The 24013-nt window shown below is 42.7% G+C and overlaps 1 protein-coding gene across 1 annotated transcript in view; it reads left to right on the top strand.

The window, feature by feature from the left end:
* OSBPL10 (oxysterol binding protein like 10) overlaps nucleotides 1–24013 on the top strand; it is a 634297-nt gene that overhangs the window by 478151 nt on the left and 132133 nt on the right. Inside the window, exon 8 of the mRNA XM_077491461.1 lies at nucleotides 16615–17095. Within this exon, the coding sequence (XP_077347587.1) occupies nucleotides 16615–17095 (481 nt within the window). The remainder of the gene's footprint in view (nucleotides 1–16614; nucleotides 17096–24013) is intronic.

Genomic DNA, 24013 nt, shown 5'->3' with positions numbered 1-24013 from the left:
CAGTTCTGCTCCCAAGCGCCCTTAGCCCTAAAGTAAGCAGTGGGCTGGCTCTTGGAGGAGTAACGCAATTATCAATGCCTTGATGGGTGGATGTCAGTCTGGAGTACTGATCATATCAAGGCAGGCTGCTTTATGTGCAGACTGCCCTAGGTAACATCCACATATGATGCTAAGCCTCCATGATTGTAAGTATTAACATTTTATACAACAAATTTCAAAAATATAATTAAACTGAAACAAAGTTGTACAGAAAAATTATTATAATGGTTTATGCTTTAAGAAATTTACCCATTCTATTATTAGTGCATCTAGGCAAGCCTTCCTCAACCAAAGTTCCTCCAGAAAATGCTAAGGTTCCATTAGCAGTAGGGGATTCATTTCCCATCTACTCTAACCATCAATGCAAGGGAGACACTTTTTCACTGATCCCCAGTGCAAAGGGGCATGTCTCCACTGAGCCAACCCCATTTCTCCATTCAGCCAACCACTTGAGAACGTCTCATTTGATGAAATGTGTCAGCCTATCCTGACGTCATCACATCCACCAAGTCTGCAGCGGTGCTGAAGAGATTTTTGTGCCTTATAGACTGCAATATTTGTGAATAGACGTACAGTAAATACTTTTGGCTTCAATAAACAGCGTACGCCTTAACACTATGGACTGCTGTTTGTTCTCTCTTGAGGGAACGATTGGTGCGAGGGAAGTGTTCTATGCAGTCCTATGATATTTCTTGAAACTCTTGGTTCTTAAAGGCACCCTGTATAATAGTCCCTGCCAATGTGTTCTGAGATTTGATGTGCATCAGATGACTGAATTCTTATGCCCCATACACACTATCAGTTTTTCTGCTGAGTTTTTCCTTCTGGTTTACTAAACCCATGTAGCGCAAGGACCTGTCTGATTGCATACAAATTTAAACTCCTAAGGTTTGACCTCATATTATATGGTTTTGGTAAATCTGAAGGAAAAACTCAGCAGAAAAATGTATAGTGTTTATGGGGCTTTAGATGAAATCATTGAGAGATACTGAATATTACTCAACACAACAATATTTTATATGAACAGATGATAATATTGATGTAATGATTATGGTTTGATTAATGTATAATTTTTATTGTCTGAATTTTTATAAATGCAGCACTTTATTTGGTGGATCACAATTTAAAGACACAGAGCAACAATATTTATAACTTAATTTCCCCACTGACCAATGTAAAAGAACAGTACAGTCTTCATGTTGTGTTTCTTTTGTGGGAATTATTAATATTTATTTTATTGATAAAAATGATGTTGTATAGAACATAAGGGTATAAAAAGATCTCTCTGGGTGTTAAGTACACTATGGGGGTTATTTACGAATTAAATCCACTTTGCACTGCAAGTGCAGTTGAAGGTGCACTGAAAGGGGTAGATCTGAAATGAGTGGAAGCTCTGCTGATTTTATCATCCAATCATGTGCAAGCTAAAATGCTGTTTTTTTTTCCTTGCATGTCCCCCTCGGATCTACAGTGACTTTACTTCCAAGTGCACTTGCAGTGCAAATTGGATTTACCTTTCGTAAATAACCCCCATAGTGTACTTAACACCCGGGAGGGATCTTTTTATACCCGTATGTTCTATACAACATCATTTTTATCAATAAAATAAATATCAAATATTAATAATTTCCACAAAAGAAACACAACATGAAGATTGTACTGTTCTTTTACATTGGTCAGTGGAGAAATTAAGTTATAAATATTGTTGCTCTGTGTCTTTAAATTGTGATCCACCAAATAAAGTGTTGTATTTATAAAAATTCAGACAATAAAAATTATACAATAATCAAACCATAATCATTACATCAATATTATCATCTGTTCATATAAAATATTGCCTTTAGTAAATAACCCCCTATGTGTGCTACTTTTAATCTTTTATTAAAAGCCTTCTACAATTTTGATCACAAAAATGTTCCTTAAGCTGTAGATATAATCATTTTTAGCAGGGGTTTCCTGAGACTTGAAAAACATTTTAAAGTTCCTCTGTGGCAAAAAGTTCAGAAAGGCTGATATAGGTTGTACAGGTTAGCAACCCTGGCCATGGCTATGGAGGAGTATTAGGTCATGGGACAGCACAAAGGACTAAAATAGCTATACATAAAATATAAAATAAAGAGACACAAACAATCTTCACTTTTGGCATAAAATGGCCACGGCATTTATTAAGGGGTTACCCAACATAACAATAATCACTCATAACAAAATCTTAAACTTAAAATTCATAACCATAAATAATTTAATTTATTAATCTCACGTAGTCCATCCAGAACTAAACTGGATGACAAACCCCACTAAAAAATGCCATGACAAATTCAAACTACTGTATACATTTCAGGGAGGGAGAGTGGGAGCAGCGCAGGGTCTGTCCTCAGCAGGGTCTCCTCAGGCTGTGAAACGAGCGGGAAAGCAGCCGGCTTATATAGACACAGCCCGGCTCAATCCCGCCCGATTCAGCCAATCTGGACCTGTTGCTATGCTGCTACACATTTCACTTCACCTGGGGCAACCTAAAAGATGAGGTAGAGAGGGGGGGAACATTATGTCTATCGCCCTATGTACTGTCCCATGGAGCCCCGCATAAGCGCTAGAGGCTCATTCATGGGACAGCACAAAGGACTAAAATAGCTATACATAAAATATAAAATAAAGAGACACAAACCATCTTCATTTTTGGCATAAAATGGCCACGGCATTTATTAAGGGGTTACCCAACATAACAATAATCACTCATAACAAAATCTTAAACTTAAAATTCATAACCATAAATAATTTAATTTATTAATCTCACGTAGTCCATCCAGAACTAAACTGGATGACAAACCCCAACCGCTGAAAGCCACTCACAAACTGAGTGGCTGAAGCCCCCAAAATGCCGTGGCCTGCTCAACCATATTCTGTAAACCTAAAAGAAATATATCTAGACCAACTTCAGAAAGATGCACCAAATCAAATCCATATAGACCAGGCAGGAAACCCTCAAGGTCTATATGGCGATAGGAAAAACCGCCCTGTGAAAGAACCAAATTGCGTATAGTTCTATTCACCCGTTTCCTAATTTTGTCTAAATAGTGAAGATTGCTTACATCTGACCAAATCAGTCTTGGGACCATTTCAGAAAAAATTATAACTGTGGAAGAAAATAGTAACTTAAAGGCAGATAAATCTCTCTTCATCTCACAAATAAGATCCCAAGTTTTTATTTTGCCCAGGTCATTACCCCCGGCATGAACTATAATCACATCAGGAGAAGGCCACTGACCTAACAGATAAATTAATTGATCTTTTAAATTCCTCCATCTCAGCCCCCTTATTCCCCACCACAAAACCTGAAAACGTCTCTCATCCAAACCCAAATTAGTTCTGCCATTCTTGATGGAAGCTCTCCTTTTGGCCCAAAATATAAAGGAATGTCCTATTATCCAAATTACACGCTTAGAAGGACCTAAGGAAAGATTAAACAATGATAAGATCAGGACGAACATACAGTTTAAATCTATCACTATCCCAACGCCCCAATTGCTTTAAACCATCCTTAGAAAATCCAAGCAAGCTTGCCTCTTTAGCAGCCCCAATTCTAAAAGAATGTGAGGAAAATTGGAAACCAGATAGATTAAGCTGCTTAAGGCAAGAAGACAGGACAGACGAGAACTGAAATCTTGTTAATGGAGATAGATTATCATGAATAAAAAATGAGCCTAAAAATTGGAGTCGAACAGAAAGATATTGAGAAACTCTAAAGATAGGACATATTATCTGAAAAGGGGCTCTATAAAGAGTTAAACAGCGACCCTTGCCTAATTGATCCATCTTAGATCTTCTGAGAAAAATCCTAATCGAATCTTCTGAAACAGAGATGTCTGAGAAAACCAAAAAGGAAGAAGAAAATTTATTAGGTGCTGTGAATTCCCCCAACCTAAGAGCCCCAAAAAATGCAATGACAAACGCTGCTCTAAACAGCGAAGTCTCGAAATGGGAAAAACAAACTGATTCCAGGGAAGACATAAATTTTATCAGTAAATCTGAGGAAATAGGACGTCTACTGTCAACAGCTGGAGAGGATCTTCTAAATCCTTTCAGCATTTGCTTAACTGGAAAAAAGGAATTGAGAGCGGGCTGTCACGATAATTTTAAAAAGAATGAGGCCCCTGCAAAGATTTTGCTAACTGAAGCAGGGCTAAGCTTAGCTGGAATCAGGGAAGAAACAAAACATAAAGCCATATTCACACTAACTGTATCAGCTGAAAAATGATACTCTGCACAGAAATGACACCACTTAAACCAGGCTTGTGAGTATTCTTCCCAAGTTTTGGGAGCGATGGAATTCCTTATATTTTCTTCAATTAATCCCAAATCAGGCCCCAGAGAAAATCTGGGCAAGGGAAACCTTCTTGATCCGCCTCTGGAGCGAGTTCCCGAAACCTTTGGAACTGCGAACGAGATAATGAATCAGCGATCTCATTAGTAATACCTGGAACATGCTTTGCTTTCAGCCAAATGTTAAATGCATGACGCATTGCAAAACCAAGTAACTGAGCAATTTTATCACAAATTCTGACTTTGACGACAAACAATTTACAGCAAATAATACTCCTTTATTATCCGTATGCAGTATGACTCTTTTATTTCTGAAGAATTCTTTCCAAATTGAAATAGCCACCACTACTGGAAACATTTTTAATAATACTAAATTCCGGATAATATCTGGAGACCTCCAAGAATTAGGCCATTCCTTAGCACACCAATGGCCATTCAAGAAGGCACCAAAACCGACAGAACCGGATGCATCGGTAAACAGGCGAATATCAAAATCTTCAATGAATTCGCTCTGCCACACTGCGCATCCATTAAAATTGATCAAAAATTGGTCCCATACTTTCAAATCCTCCTTAATGGGTCGAGTAATATTAACATGTGAAAAGGGGTTTTTAAGACCACTAGTAGCCAGAGCAAATCTACGAGAAAAAACTCTGGCTACTGGGATTACTCTAGATGCAAAAGCAAAAAGACCCAACAAAGACTGAACCTCCCGTAACAAGACTTTTCTTTTCGACAAAAATTTTTTAAATAATTAATCTCATTTTGATAATTTTTTCCTTTGGCAGTCGAAATTCCATTGCAACTGAATCAATTGGGATGCCCAAGAATTCAATCACCATCACCGGACCCACTGTTTTCTCATGTGCTAAGGGAATTCCAAACGACTCGCACATGTTGAAAAAACAATTCAACATATCATAACAAACTGGAACCTCTGCGGGGCCTATAAATAAAAAATCATCTAAATAATGAATAACTCCACCCTGAGGGGCATTTTGTGACAATACCCACTGCAAAAAGGTAGAAAATGCCTCAAAGTAACTGCAGGACTTGGAAAAACCCATTGGTAAGCACTTATCAAAGTAAAATTGATCTTCAAAGTGGAAACCCAATGAATTAAAGCCTATAGGATTGACTGACAAAAGTCGAAATGCAGATTTTATATCCACTTTCGCCATATACGCTGCTTGCCAAACTGTCTTAGAAGACAAAGAGCATCATCAAAAGAAGCATAAGACACTGTAGATCTCATCATTTAAAGAATTCCCATGCGGAAAAGATAAATGATGGATCAGCCGAAAGGAGCCTGGTTCCTTCTTTGGGACTAAGCCCAAAGGAGATAAGCGAAAGTTTAAAAAGGGGGGGATAAGGAAAAGGTCCAGCAATTCTGCCTTCTTGCAGTTCTTTCGAAATTTTTTCTTTAACTATATCCGGGCGTGCAATAACTGAGCTTAAATTCTTAATTGTAATACAACCTTCACCAATAAAAGCAAGGACTAAAAAACCAAACTTAAAACCTTCATAAAGAAGGTCTGCCATCTTGCGGTCTGGATAATGATCTAGCCAGAACTGCATTTTTGCCAACTTCACTGGCGTCGATGCCTTTTGAAATATTGTCCCTCTATTGAGATGCATTAGCTGATTTTTTGAAACAGTGGGCTGCTGGATGGGTACCTGCGCAAAACGAACACTCATGTTTATATCTGCAGTTTGATAAGAACCTGCATTGTGAATCGTTGTATGCAGAGCACACTCCTTTACGAAAAGTTGACTGAACATTCGGAATTGGGGGCCTCTGTGTATATTGAGGTCTTTGCGGCAGCATCAAATTCAGCCACAGACCCACATCCTTAACCCCCCAGTGGAGATATGGGTGAACTGAAAGCTTCTGTCTGAAGCTCTCATCATAACTAAACCATGCAATGGCACCAAAGTGGCGGTAAGCTTCCGCAACTATATCAAGGTGTTGAAACAAACCTGAGCATTTATCAGGAAAACGTTCACCCATGACAGAAGCAAAAATACAAAAAGCCTGAAGCCAGTTCTGAAAAGTCTGGGGAATTGCCCTCCTCCTATCTTCTTCAGACCTGTCATCCATTCTTTTTTCAGATTTAAACAAAAATTCTTTAGATGACGGGAGCAATGACAAAATGTCTATGAATTCTCCCCGCCAAATTTTTTCTTTAACTGCTGTGGATAAATGATATCCCAGGGGAGATAATTCACAAGGTAGGGCTTCTTTAAGACAGGATTCAGAAACCATAGTTTTAATAGGTAAAGGTATAGTAGTATCAGAGACAGAAACAGGTATAGATGAATTAACAATATTCTTAACAGGTAACTCATCAATAAAAACATTCTTACACAAAGGGTTAATACTCACTGCAGTGGCGGGGTTATTCTGTGAAAAAACATCATTAAATGGTACATTCAAACCACTTGCCCCACCGCCACTCCATAAATTCCCAATATTAATAGGCTCACCCATTTTTGCAAGTACATTGGCTAAAGAACCAACTACTTTACCCAGTTCTAATAAATTAAAATAATTTCTCTCACCAGAGTTATGGTCCACGCTAACAGGCTGCCCAGATGCTGGTACCTCATTTGATATGCCCGCAGAAGCTAGCTGAGGTGATTCCATCATGGCTCTGTTAGATGAGTGACCTTGCCTGTTTCACCTGTTCTCTCACAGGGGAAGAGGGAGAATCTTCCCTTCTCAACCTTTTTCCCTTGTTACCTTTGCGACCTCTCTTCTGGCCAGCAGAGGGAGTCTTGTGACAGACAGACTCCATTACTTCAATGGGCACAGTCTGAGCATGCTCCATATCAGCCGAATCTGAGACAGAAGGGACGGCATCTTCTTCTAAACACCGCCTCAACCACTCCGCCCCTCCACAGCTCTCCGCCTTGTGGATAAGACGGCGCAGCAACTCCTCCATTTTCAGGTAACTGCTTACAGCAGCGCAGGGTCTGTCCTCAGCAGGGTCTCCTCAGGCTGTGAAACGAGCGGGAAAGCCGCCGGCTTATATAGACACAGCCCGGCTCAATCCCGCCCGATTCAGCCAATCGGGACCTGTTGCTATGCTGCTACACATTTCACTTCACCTGGGGCAACCTAAAAGATGGGGGAGAGAGGGGGGGGGACTTTCTTTCTATCGCCCTATGTACTGTCCCATGGAGCCCCGCATAAGCGCTAGAGGCTCATTCAGTATGGAAGAGCAGTAACAATTACCAGACCGATCTTGCTGTACAGATTTAAAGCAGATGTAAACTTTTCATTATTTTTTTTTATGCAATTGCTGTAAAAAAGTATGCATACCTGCAAAAACTTGCTGATTAAAGAAAAAAAACGAACCCCCTATTTTTAACCACTTAAGGACAGAGCCTCATTTTGAGATTTGGTGTTTACAATTTAAAATCCTTTTTTTTGCTAGAAAATTACTTAGAACCCCCAAACATAATATATATATATATATATATATATAAAAATTCTTCAGTTACATGTTTTAAGTTGCAGAGGAGGTCTACTTTTAGAATTATTGCTCTCGATCTAATGATCGCGATGATACATCACATGTGTGGTTTGAAAACCCTTTTCATATGCCGGTGCTGCTCACATATGCGTTTGCTTTTGCACGCAAGCTCGTCGGGACGGGCCATGTTTAAAAAATATATATATATTTTTTTCTTATTTATTTTTACACTGTTCTTAAAAAAAAAAAAAATTGACTTTTAGTCCTATTACAAGGAATGTAAACATCCCTCGTAATAGAAAAAAAAGCATGACAAGACCTCTCATATTTACACTAAAATGTGTTTAAAAAAGAATGTCCCTTTAAGAGCCATGGGCAGAAGTGAAGTTTTGAAGTCGCTTTCATCCTGCAATGGTATGGAGCTGAGTGGGGGCCATCTTTACCTCGATCCGACCAGGAAGGATCCGATCGCCTCCGCTGCTACCAATGGCTCCAGTAAGCCATTCTGACAGTGGCCCGCAGCTTTTCCCTATCACAGCGCTGCTGCTGAGATTGCTTGAGCTGAGCAGCAGCCCGCTGCCTGTCATCGCTTCACATATAGGGGGGGCTTGAAAGCACCTGCTACATCTGCTTCTTTGATGGTGTCACCCCTCTGGTGGGTGCCACACGGGTGTGGTCCACTCCTCCCCCCCGTGCATCCCCATAGCCTAGCCACTGGGACTGCACACCTTGCCCATTCGGGGGGGGGGGCACTCGGCACTCACCGATGCCCATGACTCCAGCTAACGTTTTATAAGCATTTTAAACAAACCATTTTTTTCCTTTTGGGGTAAAGGTTTTACATAAATAAAAACTGATCATTGTAAGTACTCCTGTCAATGTTAAATGGTTTGTCTCAACCCTCTCACTGCCACTTTGTCTGGACAGCTTGGTCTGTTCAAGTAAGATCTCCAGATGAAAACAGAGGGAAAAAAAGCCACAAAAAAACAAAGAAAACAAAAGTAGCCTCCCCTTCCAAGGCTTGCCCACACAGGGAATTTATTTTTCTTGATCTGCCGGAGGGCTGACCAAAAAAATCTAACAAAAAAACTCCTTAATCCACACAAGTGAAGTGAATGGAGGAATCTTCCCTATTGTGCTATTGTGTTCTAATAGCCATACTCTAACAGCCAGAATGCACTGATCAGCACTGCAATCCTGGCTGCAAGCGCTGATAAAATTAACATTTTCCAGCAGTCCCATTCAAGAGAACTCAATTGTTAGAATGGCTTCTCTCGAACAGGAACGGACAAAATTTAGCCAGTCCCTGCTCATTGGGCTGAATTTCTGTCCCTGTATGGCCAGCTTAAAGCAGAGTTACGCCCAAAAGTGAAACTTCCGCTTTAGGCACTCCTTGCCCCCTTACATGCCATATCCGTTTGGCCACCTAGGCAACTCTCCCTCTCTCCCTCCCTCCCTACAATCTCCTGGAACATGTCACAGGTCCCAGAAGATTGCCTGGCCACTGAGAAGGTGCACCGTGACCCCCGCAGTGCGCACCCAGCTGTGAAGCTGCAAGCTGTTGCAGCCAGGTGCCCACCCTTGCAATGGCGGTGCCGCGGAGAGGGAGAGGAGCGAGGCTTCAGGCTGCTGCAACGCTGGATTGTGGGACAGGTGAGTAACTAAAAAAATATATATGAACTCCTGTGCTTATGGAGCAAATCAAATGAGCAGAATGGCAGCCTCTACCAATAGATCCACCAAAGTGGAACTAGAAGGAAATGGAAGGAAGGAGGGTAGGCAGGCTGCTGTTCTGATGTAGGGGTGTTTTTAAATCCCTTACTAATGAAGTGAGTTCCTGGTATAGTACATATGCAAATAATGCAATATAAATGTGGAAATGATCTGAGTGATTATTACAACAAATATGCTGTTAAAAGAATACAGATTGGTACCAATCCAAACCATATTTATGATGTATTCCTCCTGTGCAAAAAACACAATGTTAAAGCCAATTATCTGCTGTGATAATAATCATATAGCAACAAGCATAAAACATATATAATGTCCTCTGATACAAAAGTGCTAGTGCACTGAAAAAGTTCAAATATCATAAAAATAGAAATAAAAAATAAAGTGACAGGTGCCCTTCACAAATGCTATTCGGTGCTTCTTGAAAGGTGCCCCATAAGAAATGCACTCACTGTAATCATTCACTCCACAAGGAGGTATTATGCCTTCACAGTATTTGCCACTGTGTAGCACACGGGAAAAAACCTTTTGGTCCTATTTCAGCTGTTTTCTTCTGTGTTTGCGGTCTGAAGCCTAAGATAGTCTCCTTGTTGCTGGCCCCTTATTGCTCCCACATGCAGAAAGAAAACATCTCCATAGTGTATTTCCATAAAAACATAACTGCGTATTATTATAGACAAAGACGTACTCACATTTAGTCTGTTAATGGACCGCTTTGGATAAAAAACAGAAAGCCGGGACAGTTTGCGTTCCATGGCTCGAAACCAGAAGTGATGCAATGACACTGTTAGCCCGCCCTATGTGTTTCGTCACTGGGGCATCATCTGGAGCGTCATCTGGAGTGGCGCCATCTTGCTACACCGTCTGGTTTATATGGAATGAGGTGTATCCTGATTGGTGGCCATGTGACCACGGCCATTTTTGCTTAGTCCAGACTTTGACATGGCAGCACCTATAGTAGTATGAATCAAACGGCCAATGTGAAACTAATACTACTATGCAATGTGTCGAGATATTACATTTAAAAGGACTGGTCCTATCGATCCTCATTATTTATGGGAACACCGCATATCTATACATGTGTATCAACAACAAAATATGAGCATCAAGATTACCAGTGATTACATAGATCTTGTATGAGAAAAAAATTATACATAAAGCTATGGTGAAACATATTTCAAAAGGTGTACGAGTGAGTAAAATGCAGTACTGCAAACTAATTTCTTTTTTTGTTCCAGGCCATCAGAAATTTCATACTATGTACTTTATGCTTTCTCTGATTGTGTCACTGGCAAACATACCGACTCTACACTGCATAATTCATCCTTTCTCAAACATATTATATTCTTCAGATAAACTTCACAGTCAATTAAATCTGCATTTTCCTGCTTCAGAAACTCTAAGCAGTTTGCTTACTCCATTTTTTTTTTGTTTAATTTGTAATTGGCAAAAACAAGTTTAAATACATGCCAGTAAACTAAAAGACTTTGCTTCCTCTAGGAGCAGGACTGTAGTGCCCAGAGCTAATTCTAGCCATATCTTCTCGTATGAACCTTGCAGACATGCGTTCATGTAGTACTATTACAACATCAGACCTTTTATAGTGCTTGACATTGGTATTGGAGAACATTGTGTCCATCTGTTAACTGAAACTAAGTGGGTGGTACATATGCTCTTCAAACAATGTATGGAAAATACTCTTAAAAAATGTATGGAAAAGGGAAATCGAAAATGATTATAAAAATGGCCACAAATTTTTTTTTCCACTTCAAGGCAGGCAAAATAAAATATATAAGTAGATATTCTCTACGTAAAGCGTTTGTTAACCCAAAAATATAAAATAAAGATCCTGATCGCTTAAAGCAGAGATATGCAATTAGCGGACCTCCAGCTGTTGCAAAACTACAAGTCCCATCATGCCTCTGCCTCTAGGTGTCATGGTTGTGGCTGTCAGTCATGCTATGCCTCGTGGGACTTCTGCAACAGCTGGCGGTCCGCTATTGCATATCCCTGCCTTAAAGCATATTATAGAGCACAGTGCTTGTGCTGTGTCATTTGGACCCTCGTATCACCTGAAATACCTAGCTGATCCTGCCTGGCTATACCCAACCCCTCTGCAAACTAACCACGATAATCATGGCTGCTGAGCCCTAACACCGTGTCCAGTTTGCGTGATTCTGTCATCCGCAGCCTGCTATCTGTCTCCTGTGTCCTTCTCCACCCCCACCTCCTGCTCCTGCTACTCTCATATCTGCTCTCATAACTTCTAATAAATACTTTCATACATCCGCTCTGTACTATTAAAATAATTGTGCCTGTGTTCTGTAAAAAAAAATCTACCCGATTGTACCTATATGAGCATGGCTCCAGCTCTTAGCTGATTGCTCTCTCCTCTCTCCCCCTCCTCCCTGGCTGACATCAGCGGGAGGGCTTGACCCACTGCAGCTGTGAGCCGGAGAGAGAAGAGAAGAGAGGAATCAGCTGAGTGCCCAGAGCAGGGCTTATATCAGTACAAACAGGCAGAGTTTTATAGAACACAGGCACAGGGACAATTATTATAATGGTACAGAGTGGATGGGAGTTTAACAACCACTTTAAAGTATATGTGAACCTTTACCTAATGTGTAAGCTACCTGCTGCCTTCCAGTAAGTGGAGAATCACTGTAGTGGTCACCACCACTACAGCAGTTGTCACAGTCTTCAGGATTATTGAATGCAAGGCATTCTCTGATGGGACATGGTGCAGAGGTGGGTGGTGATGTTACATTCTCCACTCTACCCAATCAGAGAAGGCCTTGCATTCAGTGAGAAAAATGGAAGGTGTTCTGTTAATGGTGCACTTGCCTGGAAGACTGAGGTGATCACTGTAGTGGCAGCGACTACTACAGTAATTCTCAGCAGAGGCAGCATAAGGATGCTGGTGCTACATGTGGCTGCCTTAGGGCAGGAGAGAAGGAGATACAGTTTTCCAAGCACTGAGGAAGAGTCCAAAACTGCTGACATACGTTAAATGAAAAGAAAGGTTTACATATCTGTGCTGACTGACGGTAAAGAAGGACAAGGGAGTAGATGACGTGTTTGCATAACAGTTTGGTATTCTTCTTCCAGGGGTGGTTGGGCCTAGATGATGCAGGGAGCAGCACTGACTGTAAAATCAGTGCCTCTCTGAATTAATATGCTGTGAGTGTTGGGTGCTGGGCTCAGGCTGGGTCATAACATTCTGCTCTTTTTGTCAGTCTTCCTGCTTAGGTAATCCTTGGCAACATAAGCCAGGAAGACTTAGAACATCTTGTAGAGTAGAAGAGGTACAGCAGGGGACAGTTTTGGATTTATTTATTTTTTCGAGATATTCAGAAAACAAAAATATCTGAGAATTGTGCTTTAAGTTGATGTTTTCAACCAAGTTGTCTCATATTTGTTCATTGCACGCATAAGTACAGGATAGGACTATCCATAAGTCCACTTTGAAAGCAGGTGCCAAAGTTAGCTTTACTGCATGAAGACATTTGGACTACTAGAAATCAGCATAGTTGCAAGCATGAACGTGGACTTCTGAATCCTAAATTATTAAAAAGTGACCATAGGTAAAAGCAGGTGGGAGAGAGATCTTGGCCCATTTGTGGAGGACCAGTGGGAGGAAGCAGTTCAGGCTGTACCTCAATGCTCTCCTAATATGACACAGAGGCTCACGCAATTATAAATACTCCTGAGGGTGCACCTTACTCCGATTAGGTTGCACAAAATGGGCATCTTAGACACCCCCACTTGTAGTAAATGCTCCAGGGACCATGGGGACCTGATCCATCCAATTTGTCTGTGTCCCAAATTAAACCCTAATTGGGTGGGACTACTGAATTCGATAAATTCTGTATTTTAGATCTCTATCCCGCTTGACCCTAAACCATGCCTTCTGGGCATCTTAGATAATTTCCAACTAGATGTCCCTATTAGAGAAGCTGTATCTAGAGCCCTCTTTCAAGAGAGTTGTGCTTAGGTATTGGAAATCTATTGATTCTCCTTCTCATAAAGAATTGGTATAATGTATGGTTGAAACTCTTATGCGCGTACACAAGATCAGATTTTCCGACGAGAAATGTAGGATGTGAGCTCGTTGGCGATAAGTCCGACCGTGTGTATGCTCCATCGGACATTTGTTGTTGGACTTTCTGCCAACAAATGTTGGCTAGCACGCTCTCAAATTTTCAGCCAACAAATGTGTGTTGTGTGTCCGATCATGTGTACACAAGTACATCAGACAAAAGTCCAAAGTACAAACGTGCATGCTCGGAATCAAGGATAAGCCGGAAGCACTCCGTGTTGTAAAACTAGCGTTCGTAATGAAGATATCACATGACTATTGAACTTCCTTTTTATCAGCTCGCCATATGTCTTTTATGTCACTAGGTTCGTAATTGTTGGACAACATTTGTGTGACCGTGTGTATGCAAGACAAGTTGGAGCCAACAACCTTCGAACAAAATTCACGGTTTTGTTGTCGGAAAGTCCGATCGTGTGTACAGGGCATTAAACTGGGGAAGCATATCTACCAGCACAGTGGACACCCCCATGACAAATCATGGGGTCCATGGCTAGATACCCCAGGTTTAAGCCCATTAGAACTGGTTATGGATAGGCACTAATGGGTTGAGTCATACCACTCTGACGGGTGAATCTTACTGTACATTGGATAGAGGGTGTGGGGATTAGAGGAGATTTGATCCTATTGTTCATATATGACCACACTGTACTGTTCTTTTGAGATAAAGGCAAGTTAGATGCTTACCAATGTGTTTGTTATGTGTTAAGTGAGAGGTTTTCTGAATATGCTCAAGAAACGTAAATGACTGTCTTGGAATTGTTGTAAACTTTGATTCCTATGTCTACTTTTCAATAAAACATTATTTGTTTTATTTTTTTTCAAAAAGTAACCATAGATGGATTAATCCCCAAGATTATTGGGTGAAGCAACAGTATATATGCCACTTTTCAAACCTACTCCCTGAGTGCTTGAATCCTCTGCAGTATTTGGACAATCCTGACATTGACTCATACACAGTACTTTGATTCTTTCCTCCGTTACATCTCTCCAATTTCCAATGATGCTTGTTATCGCCCATTAGGGGTTCTGAAACAACCAAATAACTGCAAGTTATGCTCAGAATCGCTAGTAATTATCAGGCTGTATAGTTACCCATAGACACTGTTATTCATATTTTTTAATTGCTATGGATACTAAAATTAAGGGGTTCTCAATGCTCTCTCTTCAACTGGCTTTCATGGTTAAACCTTGCTATAGACAAATTGATTGGAAGTTGCCACGAGTGATGAGTGGGTAGCAAAAGATTAACGCTTTGCCTGCCAGGACCAAAAATGCATGGGTGGATCTCATCTCTCATGTTTTTAAAAAGATATTCAGTGCTGCTCTTTTGTTAATCAAATGCAGAAATGAGAAACTATTTAGTTCATATAGCATGTCATTAAATCCAGCAGATTCATTTTTATGCATAACATTTAAGCAGATATGAATGTGAACCTGCTGAATGTAAATCAGCCGCAAGACTGATAATGAACCTGTTCCTATAGTAGAGAATTTTACAAGGATTTTCTTCTTCTTTGTGATTATAAAAAGAGATAGCATTTCAACTCCCAGAGGAAAAAAATGTTTCAATCTTGGCTCAGTGCTTTGTGTGAAGGAATCCAAAAAAGACTTACGGAAAATATAACAGATTACAGCCATTAATAGAAAGGGTTCTGATTGGCAAGTAGCATATATAGCTCTTTGTCAGTTTATTTTGGTAGGCTGATAATGATCAGTTCACACAATTCTGCAAACAGTATTAGCGCTCTGCAGCAGGATTCAGTTGTACTTAAATTTCCTTGTGATTGCCTTGTAGGAGAAATGGAGATGCATTATTTTCAACTAAGAAATGTGTCCAGAGATGTCATCCACATTTCTCTAGTTTTATTTTTAACACAAACCTGTGTACCAATATACCAGCACTAGTCTTCCTCTATGCAGAGACAAAATATAAGAGGAAGAACACGTTGACATAAGGATATCCAACTACAGAGCACAAAGATCTCCATATTTGGAGACTATTCTGCATTGCTGAAAATTTGTTTAAAAAGTACCCCTTATCTTTCTCCCAAGATGCATAAAGTTTAAAGGCTAAGTTCACCCTTTCCAGAAAATCGCATATGGTGTCAAGGGGCCCCAGTAGATTAAAAAAAAACAAAAAAAAACTGTGCAGCTTTGTAAAATGTTCATTAAAATATTATAATATTTAAATATTAATAATATAATATTAATTTGTTATAATTGTAAGACATTTGGAACCCCCAGAAACCTGGCTGAAAATCTACCAGTTAGTAATCCCCATGTCCTTTCTGCTAACACATAAAAACCATTGGACACTCACTCCCAGCATTAAAGGGCAACATGGCAGGAAATGGGGATTACTGACTGGGGGCTTTTCAGCCAGGCTTATGGGAAGCCCAAATGGCCTACCAGTATAAAAATATATATATATAGCATTTTACAAAACTGCAGTTTTCAAATTCCTACTGCAGCCCCCTGACTGCAAAGACTATTTTCTGTAAAGTCACTCATTCAAACCGTTCACTTATATATTTAAAATTGAACTTGAACTATTGAGCTCCGTAGTCAGCAAGTTTTTTACAAAATGTGTTAAAGAGAAACAAGAACACATGGGAAGAAGCCATGAGCTTCACTTGCCTTGCTGTGAAAATAAAAAAAAGTATTACTATACAATATTTATTAACTTGACTAAAAAAGAAAAAACACATATACAGTACTGCAAACTTGTATGGTGATCTTCATATTTATCAAAATGCCTCAGCATGCTGCAAATGTTGACAGATATTGATAGCATTTGAAAAAGTGCATACATTAAGCAACTCCTTGTAATATGTATCATATATTTGTCTAGGAATGCTTATTTTGACACATTTTTTAAACGTGTTGTTTAAATATTATTTGTTATTGACAAAACTCTACCATCTGAAGAAACTTTGTTTTCTATGACAGGTAGTGCTTCCAACCTTTATTTTGGAGAAAAGATCCCTACTGGAGATGTATGCAAATTTCATGGCCCATCCCGATCTATTCTTGTCCATTGCAGCTGGCACCACCCCTGAAGAGCGAATGATTAGCTTTGTGGAATATTACCTGACAGCCTTCCATGAAGGCCGCAAAGGAGCAGTTGCCAAGAAGCCTTATAACCCAATTATAGGTGAAACGTTTCATTGCAGCTGGGATGTTCCCAAAGAAAAGGTGAAGCCTTGCAGAACTCAGAGTGCCTGTGTGAAAGCCAAAGAAACTGACATAGTCCAGGAATCTACCAATGAGTGGTACAAAGTTCGGTTTGTAGCTGAACAAGTGTCTCATCACCCACCTGTGTCTTGTTTTTACTGTGAATGCGAAGAGAAGAAGATGAGCATTAACACACACGTATGGACCAAAAGCAAATTCCTGGGAATGTCCATTGGAGTGTCAATGGTCGGAGAAGGTATGTAACATTATTACTGTTGCTGATTGTTTATAAACATTTTTTATAAAAAAAAAAAAATGTATGTTTCATTCAATACATAAAAAAAAGTTGTTTATATCCTTTTCTGGGTGGATTTTAAGATCATCATTAAAAATAGTAAATGCAGTACTTGAACCTATCTGGAGATCATTCTTCTATGATCCCCTGCCCAACAAAACTCTGGGAAAGGGTGGACTTCACCTTTGTGGCCCAGTTGTAGGTTGGCCTCGGTCTATAACAGGTTGTATTGCTTAATGGAGAATTGGCGCCAAAGCTTTTTGCTGTACTTCTCCTATGGACCACAGTTTGTTCTGCACTCCTGTGATCTGTTTTCAACTGACAGTGGACTGAAGCCTGCTGTCGGCCGATGTCACAGAGCCGGTCCAAGCTCTGAAAAGATCCAGACCCAGAACTGCCGAGAGCCTCAGCCAGCCCCTCCTGCCCCCTCCACAGCTCAGAGTTTTAGTGAACACTGGAGGGGAGGGTAGAGTGCCACTGACTGACAGTCACGGCTCTGTGCTCAGAGCAAAATGGTAAACTGAGCGATCAGGGATCTTTGATTGCACATTTCTTAATGCAGAGCTGCAGGGGGCAGATTCAGCATCGGATTGATGCTGCGTCAACCTAGGTGAGTATATTGGGTTTTTCTTTCTAAAAGCCATACTCTTTTAACGGAGTTCAGCCTGCCTGTGTGGGATCTGTCATGTGTGTCTGAATTAGAAGACTGGCTAATCAGATTTTTTAGGTAAAAAGTTTACATATGCACAGTATATTTCAATTTTCAGTTTTCTGCAGTGTAAACAAAAAAACAAAAAAGAATGTTTGTTCAGTAGGGTGTTGGTTGGTTGGGTGTTGGTTCTTGTAAATAGATGAGACTGAAGTTACTTAATATTCTCCTGACAATAATGACAAAAATGAAAATTATTTAAGCTAGGTTCATACCTATGCAGGTTGCAGTTGATACGTTTTCCCAGTGCGGTTTGCAGTTTTCTCACATGTGATTTTCACAAATTTTTGATGCATCTTGCATTTTCGAGAGGTGTCTGTTGTCATGATGGAAGAAAAAGCAAAAATCCAGCCGAAACGTATCAGAAACGCAAACACTTCCTTTTGATACATTTCCATTAAAGTCTTTGAAACCAAAAACACAAACCGCTGCGGGCAATAAAGTCCTTGGGCGATCTCCTGTTCAAGAAACACACTGAGTGAAAAACCACAGATGTGAACATGACCCATTGGAAATTGTGTTAAATGGACTGTAGTGGGTTTCTGCAAAATGATAAATGCACTGCAAAATGCATATTGTAGATGTGAACCTAACCTTACAGACGTTTTTAAAATTTTAAGCCTGTGTTCTGGGTCTCCTTTTTTGCCATCCTGTATCTGGAATAGTAGGAAAGAAGCAACGGTGATCTCTTGCTTAATGTGTATATATTGTGATTTGTGGGGATTGTTTAGCTCAAGTGAAGCGCTCACCAGTGAGTACAGTCTATGCCAGTCATGCCTGCATGTCAGCCTACTTTTATCAAACAGAAAAGTCCACCTGAACAAGTGGCTTTTCTTGCAGGGGTTTACACCATCAACATGAAATAAAGTAATATTCAGACTCCTGGCTCTTTTTATCAGCAGTGCTGTTCAGGCCTTGTGTGCCAGTCCTCCTGACCATCTAACACAGCATCCCTATGTTTATGTACTTCTGTCAGCCCTCTTTCTGGCATCTCCTTGTTCCTCCGGCCCTCTGGCTTGGACCCTCAGTCTGTTCTATCACAGGCTGCACTATGTAGACATGCACACTAATGGCTGCTCGGTTCCAGCTACACTGACTCCTCGGGAGGGTAGAGCCTCGATCTACCATCAAGTCCCAGTCTATAACAGGTGTAAACTGTGAACACCTGTGCTATCATTGTGCCAGTTGCCTGCAAAACCTATATATACATGTGTGTGTGGGGGGGGGCTGACATATATACAGGTGTGTGGGGGCTGACATATATATGTGTGTGTGTGGGGACTGACATATATACAGGTGTGTGTGGGGGGCTGAAAAATATACAGGTGCGTGTGGGGGCTGACATATATACGTGTGTGTGGGGGCGGGGGGCTGACATATATACAGATGTGTGTGGGTGCTGACATATATACAGGTGTGTGTGGGGGCTGACATATATACAGGTGTGTGTGGGGGCTGACATATACAGTATATGTGTGTGTGTGAGGGGGCTGACATATATACAGGTGTGTGTGGGGGGCTGACATATATGCAGGTGTGTGTGGAGGGCTGACATATATACAGATGTGTTTGGGGGGCTGACATATATACAGATATGTGTGGGGGGCTGACATATATACAGATGTGTGTGGGGGCTGACATATATACGTGTGTGGGGGCTGACATATATACGTGTGTGTGTGTGGGGGCTGACATTTATACAGGTGTGTGTGGGGGGCTGACATATATACAGGTCTGTGTGGGGGCTGACATATATACAGATGTGTGTGCGGGCACTGACATATCTACAGGTGTGTGGGGGGGGCTGACATATATATCTACAGGTGTGTGGGGGGGCGCTGACATATATACAGGTGTGTGTGTGGGGGACTGACATATATACAGGTGTGTGGGAGGGGGCGCTGACATATATACAGATGTGTGGGGGGGCGCTGACATATATACAGGTTATGGGGGGCTGACATATATACAGGTTATGGGGGGGCTGAGTGCTTAAAGGTGAGGTGGCCAGTGTTTGGATTCGGTGGGATGGCCCGTGGGCATGTTGGTGGTCAGGCTCAGGGGGCGAGGGGGGGGGACAGGCCTAAAGCTGTGTAAGGCCGCGTACACACGGGCGGACTGTTCGCCCAACCTTGTCCGCTGAACAGTGTTTGGGCGGACAGTCCGCTCGTGTGTGGGCTTTCAGCGGACAGTTTCAGCGGACAGTTGGACGGACAAAGTCTTTCGGAAATTCCGAAAAACTGTCCGCTGAAACTGTGTTTGAGCGAACAGTCCGCCCGTGTGTGGGCTTGTCCGCTGTACTTTCGAAATGAGCGGACTGTTCCCGCTCGGAAAGTCCGCCCATTTCGAGCGCGTGTACAGGTAGGCGGGGCCCGCGAAGGAGACGTCGCGGGCTCCGCCGCCTGGAATGGGCTTAAAGGGGAACCCCAACGCCGAAAAAAATCGGCGTGGGGGTTCCCCCCAAGTCCACACCAGACCCTTGTCCGAGCACGCTACCCGGCCGGCCAGGAAAGGGGGGCGAGCGAGCGCGCCCCCCCTCCTGAGCCGTACCAGGCCGCGTGCCCTCAACATGGGGGGTGCCTTGGGGAAGGGGGGGCCGCGCGGCCCCCCCACCCCAAGGCACCTTGTCCCCATGTTGATGAGGACAAGGGCCTCTTCCCGACAACCCTGGCCGTTGGTTGTCGGGGTCTGCGGGCGGGGGGCTTATCGGAATCCGGGAGCCCCCTTTAAGAAGGGGGCCCCCGGATACCGGCCCCCCACCCTATGTGAATGAGTATGGGGTACAATGTACCCCTACCCATTCACCTGTGAACTAAAGTACAATAAAAAACACAACACAGAGAAAAAATATTTTATTGCACAGCTCCGGGGGTCTTCTCGCCGGACTCCTCCGCTATGTGTGTGTAGCTCTTTTGCTAGCGGAGGAGTCCGGCTTTCTTCCTCCCCGCCGCCGGCCTCTTCTCCCGACTTCGGGGGTCTTGTCCCCCTCTTCGGTTCTTCTGCCGGGCCACCGCGCCTGGTCCGGTGGCCCGGTCTTCTGTCGCCGTCTTCCGTTCTTCTGTCGCCGCCTTCGGTTCTTCTGCCGGGCCACCGCGCCTTCTTGTAGCTCTTTTACAGGCGGTGGCCCGGTCTTCTGTCGCCGCTGTCGTCGCCGCCGCCGCCGCCGCCTTCCGTTCTTGTTCTTCTTCTTGTTCTTCTTCTTCTTCTCCTGGAGATGTTGACTCGACGATCTCTCCGGCCGGAATGCCAGAGCCGCGCTGTGCGGTCACTTATATAGTGACAATGGGGCGGTGTCACATGGTATATGTCACATGGGTTGGTCACATGGTGACCCCGCCCCCTTACGATGTCATAGTCCCCATGTGACATCAACCCATGTGACCAACCCATGTGACATATACCATGTGACACCGCCCCATTGTCACTATATAAGTGGCAGCGGAGCGTGTCCCTGGCATTCCGGCCGGAGAGATCGTCGAGTCAACATCTCCAGGAGAAGAAGAAGAAGAACAAGAAGAAGAACAAGAACGGAAGGCGGCGGCGGCGACGACAGCGGCGACAGAAGACCGGGCCACCGCCTGTAAAAGAGCTACAAGAAGGCGCGGTGGCCCGGCAGAAGAACCGAAGGCGGCGACAGAAGAACGGAAGACGGCGACAGAAGACCGGGCCACCGGACCAGGCGCGGTGGCCCGGCAGAAGAACCGAAGAGGGGGACAAGACCCCCGAAGTCGGGAGAAGAGGCCGGCGGCGGGGAGGAAGAAAGCCGGACTCCTCCGCTAGCAAAAGAGCTACACACACATAGCGGAGGAGTCCGGCGAGAAGACCCCCGAAGACCCCCGGAGCTGTGCAATAAAATATTTTTTCTCTGTGTTGTGTTTTTTATTGTACTTTAGTTCACAGGTGAATGGGTAGGGGTACATTGTACCCCATACTCATTCACATAGGGTGGGGGGCCGGTATCCGGGGGCCCCCTTCTTAAAGGGGGCTCCCGGATTCCGATAAGCCCCCCGCCCGCAGACCCCGACAACCAACGGCCAGGGTTGTCGGGAAGAGGCCCTTGTCCTCATCAACATGGGGACAAGGTGCTTTGGGGTGGGGGGGCCGCGCGGCCCCCCCTTCCCCAAGGCACCCCCCATGTTGAGGGCACGCGGCCTGGTACGGCTCAGGAGGGGGGGCGCGCTCGCTCGCCCCCCTTTCCTGGCCGGCCGGGTAGCGTGCTCGGACAAGGGTCTGGTGTGGACTTGGGGGGAACCCCCACGCCGATTTTTTTCGGCGTTGGGGTTCCCCTTTAAGCCCATTCCAGGCGGCGGAGCCCGCGACGTCTCCTTCGCGGGCCCCGCCTACCTGTACACGCGCTCGAAATGGGCGGATTTGCCTCCTCCTTACGTGGGCGAGTCCGTTCATTTCAAAAGTTGAGCGAACTGTTTGCCCAACCTTGTTCGTCAAACAGTCCGCTCGTGTGTGGGCAAGTCCGCTCATGCAAATTTTGAGCGGACTGTTTGATGAAACTGTTTGCCGAACAAGGTTGGGCGAACAGTCCGCCCGTGTGTACGCGGCCTAAGGGGCCCAAAAATTTCTGATGGCTGCCCTGTTGCGGACTTTGCACAATATCACTTTATGGACTTTGGTGTTCTAATATTGTTTTTAAAAATGTTAATATTTCAGATTGTGTGTCAGATTCACATCTATACTAGACAGCGCAACGCGTTTTCTTTATATATTTTTGGGATGTTGTTGTGTACAATGTTGTGAGTGCTGCTGTCTTATCATTATTTATTTGAATTTGTTTACACACACTGAGCGCAATATATATTTTTTCTTTACATTTCAATGAGTGTAGCACAATAATTAGGGCAACACGTTAGTGTTAAAATTACCTTGTCAAAAATAACATTTTCTAAATTGAAAAAAACAAACTGCATTTATGAATGTAATCATGTAATCAAGAATGACAGCCTTTAGTCTCCAGTAGCTCTCCGTTTTAGGTGTAAACATCACAATAAACAACAAAACCCACAGAATTGGTATTTATTATCTTTAACATCAAAATCATTATAAATGTGGTATTGATTAATAATTTCATAACAGTAGGAAAAATAAAATAAAATCAAAATTCAAACCTGAGGCAAAAAATAAACAATAAATGTTAATACCATCATTGAGGCCAAGAACTACTGTGGCTTTTAAATAATATATTGATCTGACTCATCTCTTTGACACATCACAGGCTTATAACAATCAGATGGATCTATAATTTACAAACATTTACAAACTACCTCTGTACGTTCAGTTTTCATACATCTACCATGACAGCTACGTGTTTTATCTGCTCTCCACTTTAGGTCCATTCTTCTCCCACCTGCATTTCCGGCAATTATGTACACTATGACCAAATGTATGTGGTTACCCCTCCGATTTATTAAGTTCAGGTGTTTTACAAAGACAAGCTTCTGTAAGACCCCTTTCACACTGCCAGCATTTTTCAGGCGCTACGGCGCTAGAAAATTGCGCCTGTATAGCATCTGAAAAAAGCGTCTCCTTTCACAATGGAGTGGTGCTCTGGCAGGGCGTCACAAAAAGTCCTACCAGCAGCTTCTTTGGAGCGGTGAAGTCAATGGGGCAGCGTTGTGATACCGCCGCCAAAACTCTGCTCCAGCGGCATTTTGTGGGCGGATTACCCCCCACTAACAGGGGGTTAAAACCACCCGCTAGCGGCCCAATAGTGACGCTAAGTCGACTGTAAATCGGCGCTAAAAATAGCGCTGATTTACCTGTCGATGCCCGAGGTGACACAGAGTGAAAGCCGTCTAAGTGCTACAGCATACAGTACAAAAACATAGTATTTCTAATTCTACAGCTTTAATAGACATCTTAGACAAATGTGCAATTCCAAAATTGTAGCAGGTCCCTTTGGGAAAGCCCTTTTCTGTTTCAGCGTGACTGTGCCCCCCTCCCATGTACAAAGGCAGTTCTATGAAGAGATAGATTGATGAATTTGGTGTGGAGGAACTCGAGCAGCCCACACAATTGCAAGCCAGACCTTTGACTGAAAACAAAGGTAGGAGATGCTGGAATTTTTAGGTGCATAGACAGATCATTTATATCAAACATTCTCAAAAACAGCCATATTTATTTGGTTACAGAACATTTGTATGACCATATGTTGTCAT

This window comes from Lithobates pipiens, unplaced genomic scaffold, assembly GCF_037356315.1.
Source record: "Lithobates pipiens isolate NorthernLeopardFrog02 unplaced genomic scaffold, aLitPip1_a1.2 Scaffold_19, whole genome shotgun sequence".
Taxonomy (NCBI): Eukaryota; Metazoa; Chordata; class Amphibia; order Anura; family Ranidae; genus Lithobates; species Lithobates pipiens.
This window is presented reverse-complemented; position numbering and strand designations above follow the sequence as displayed.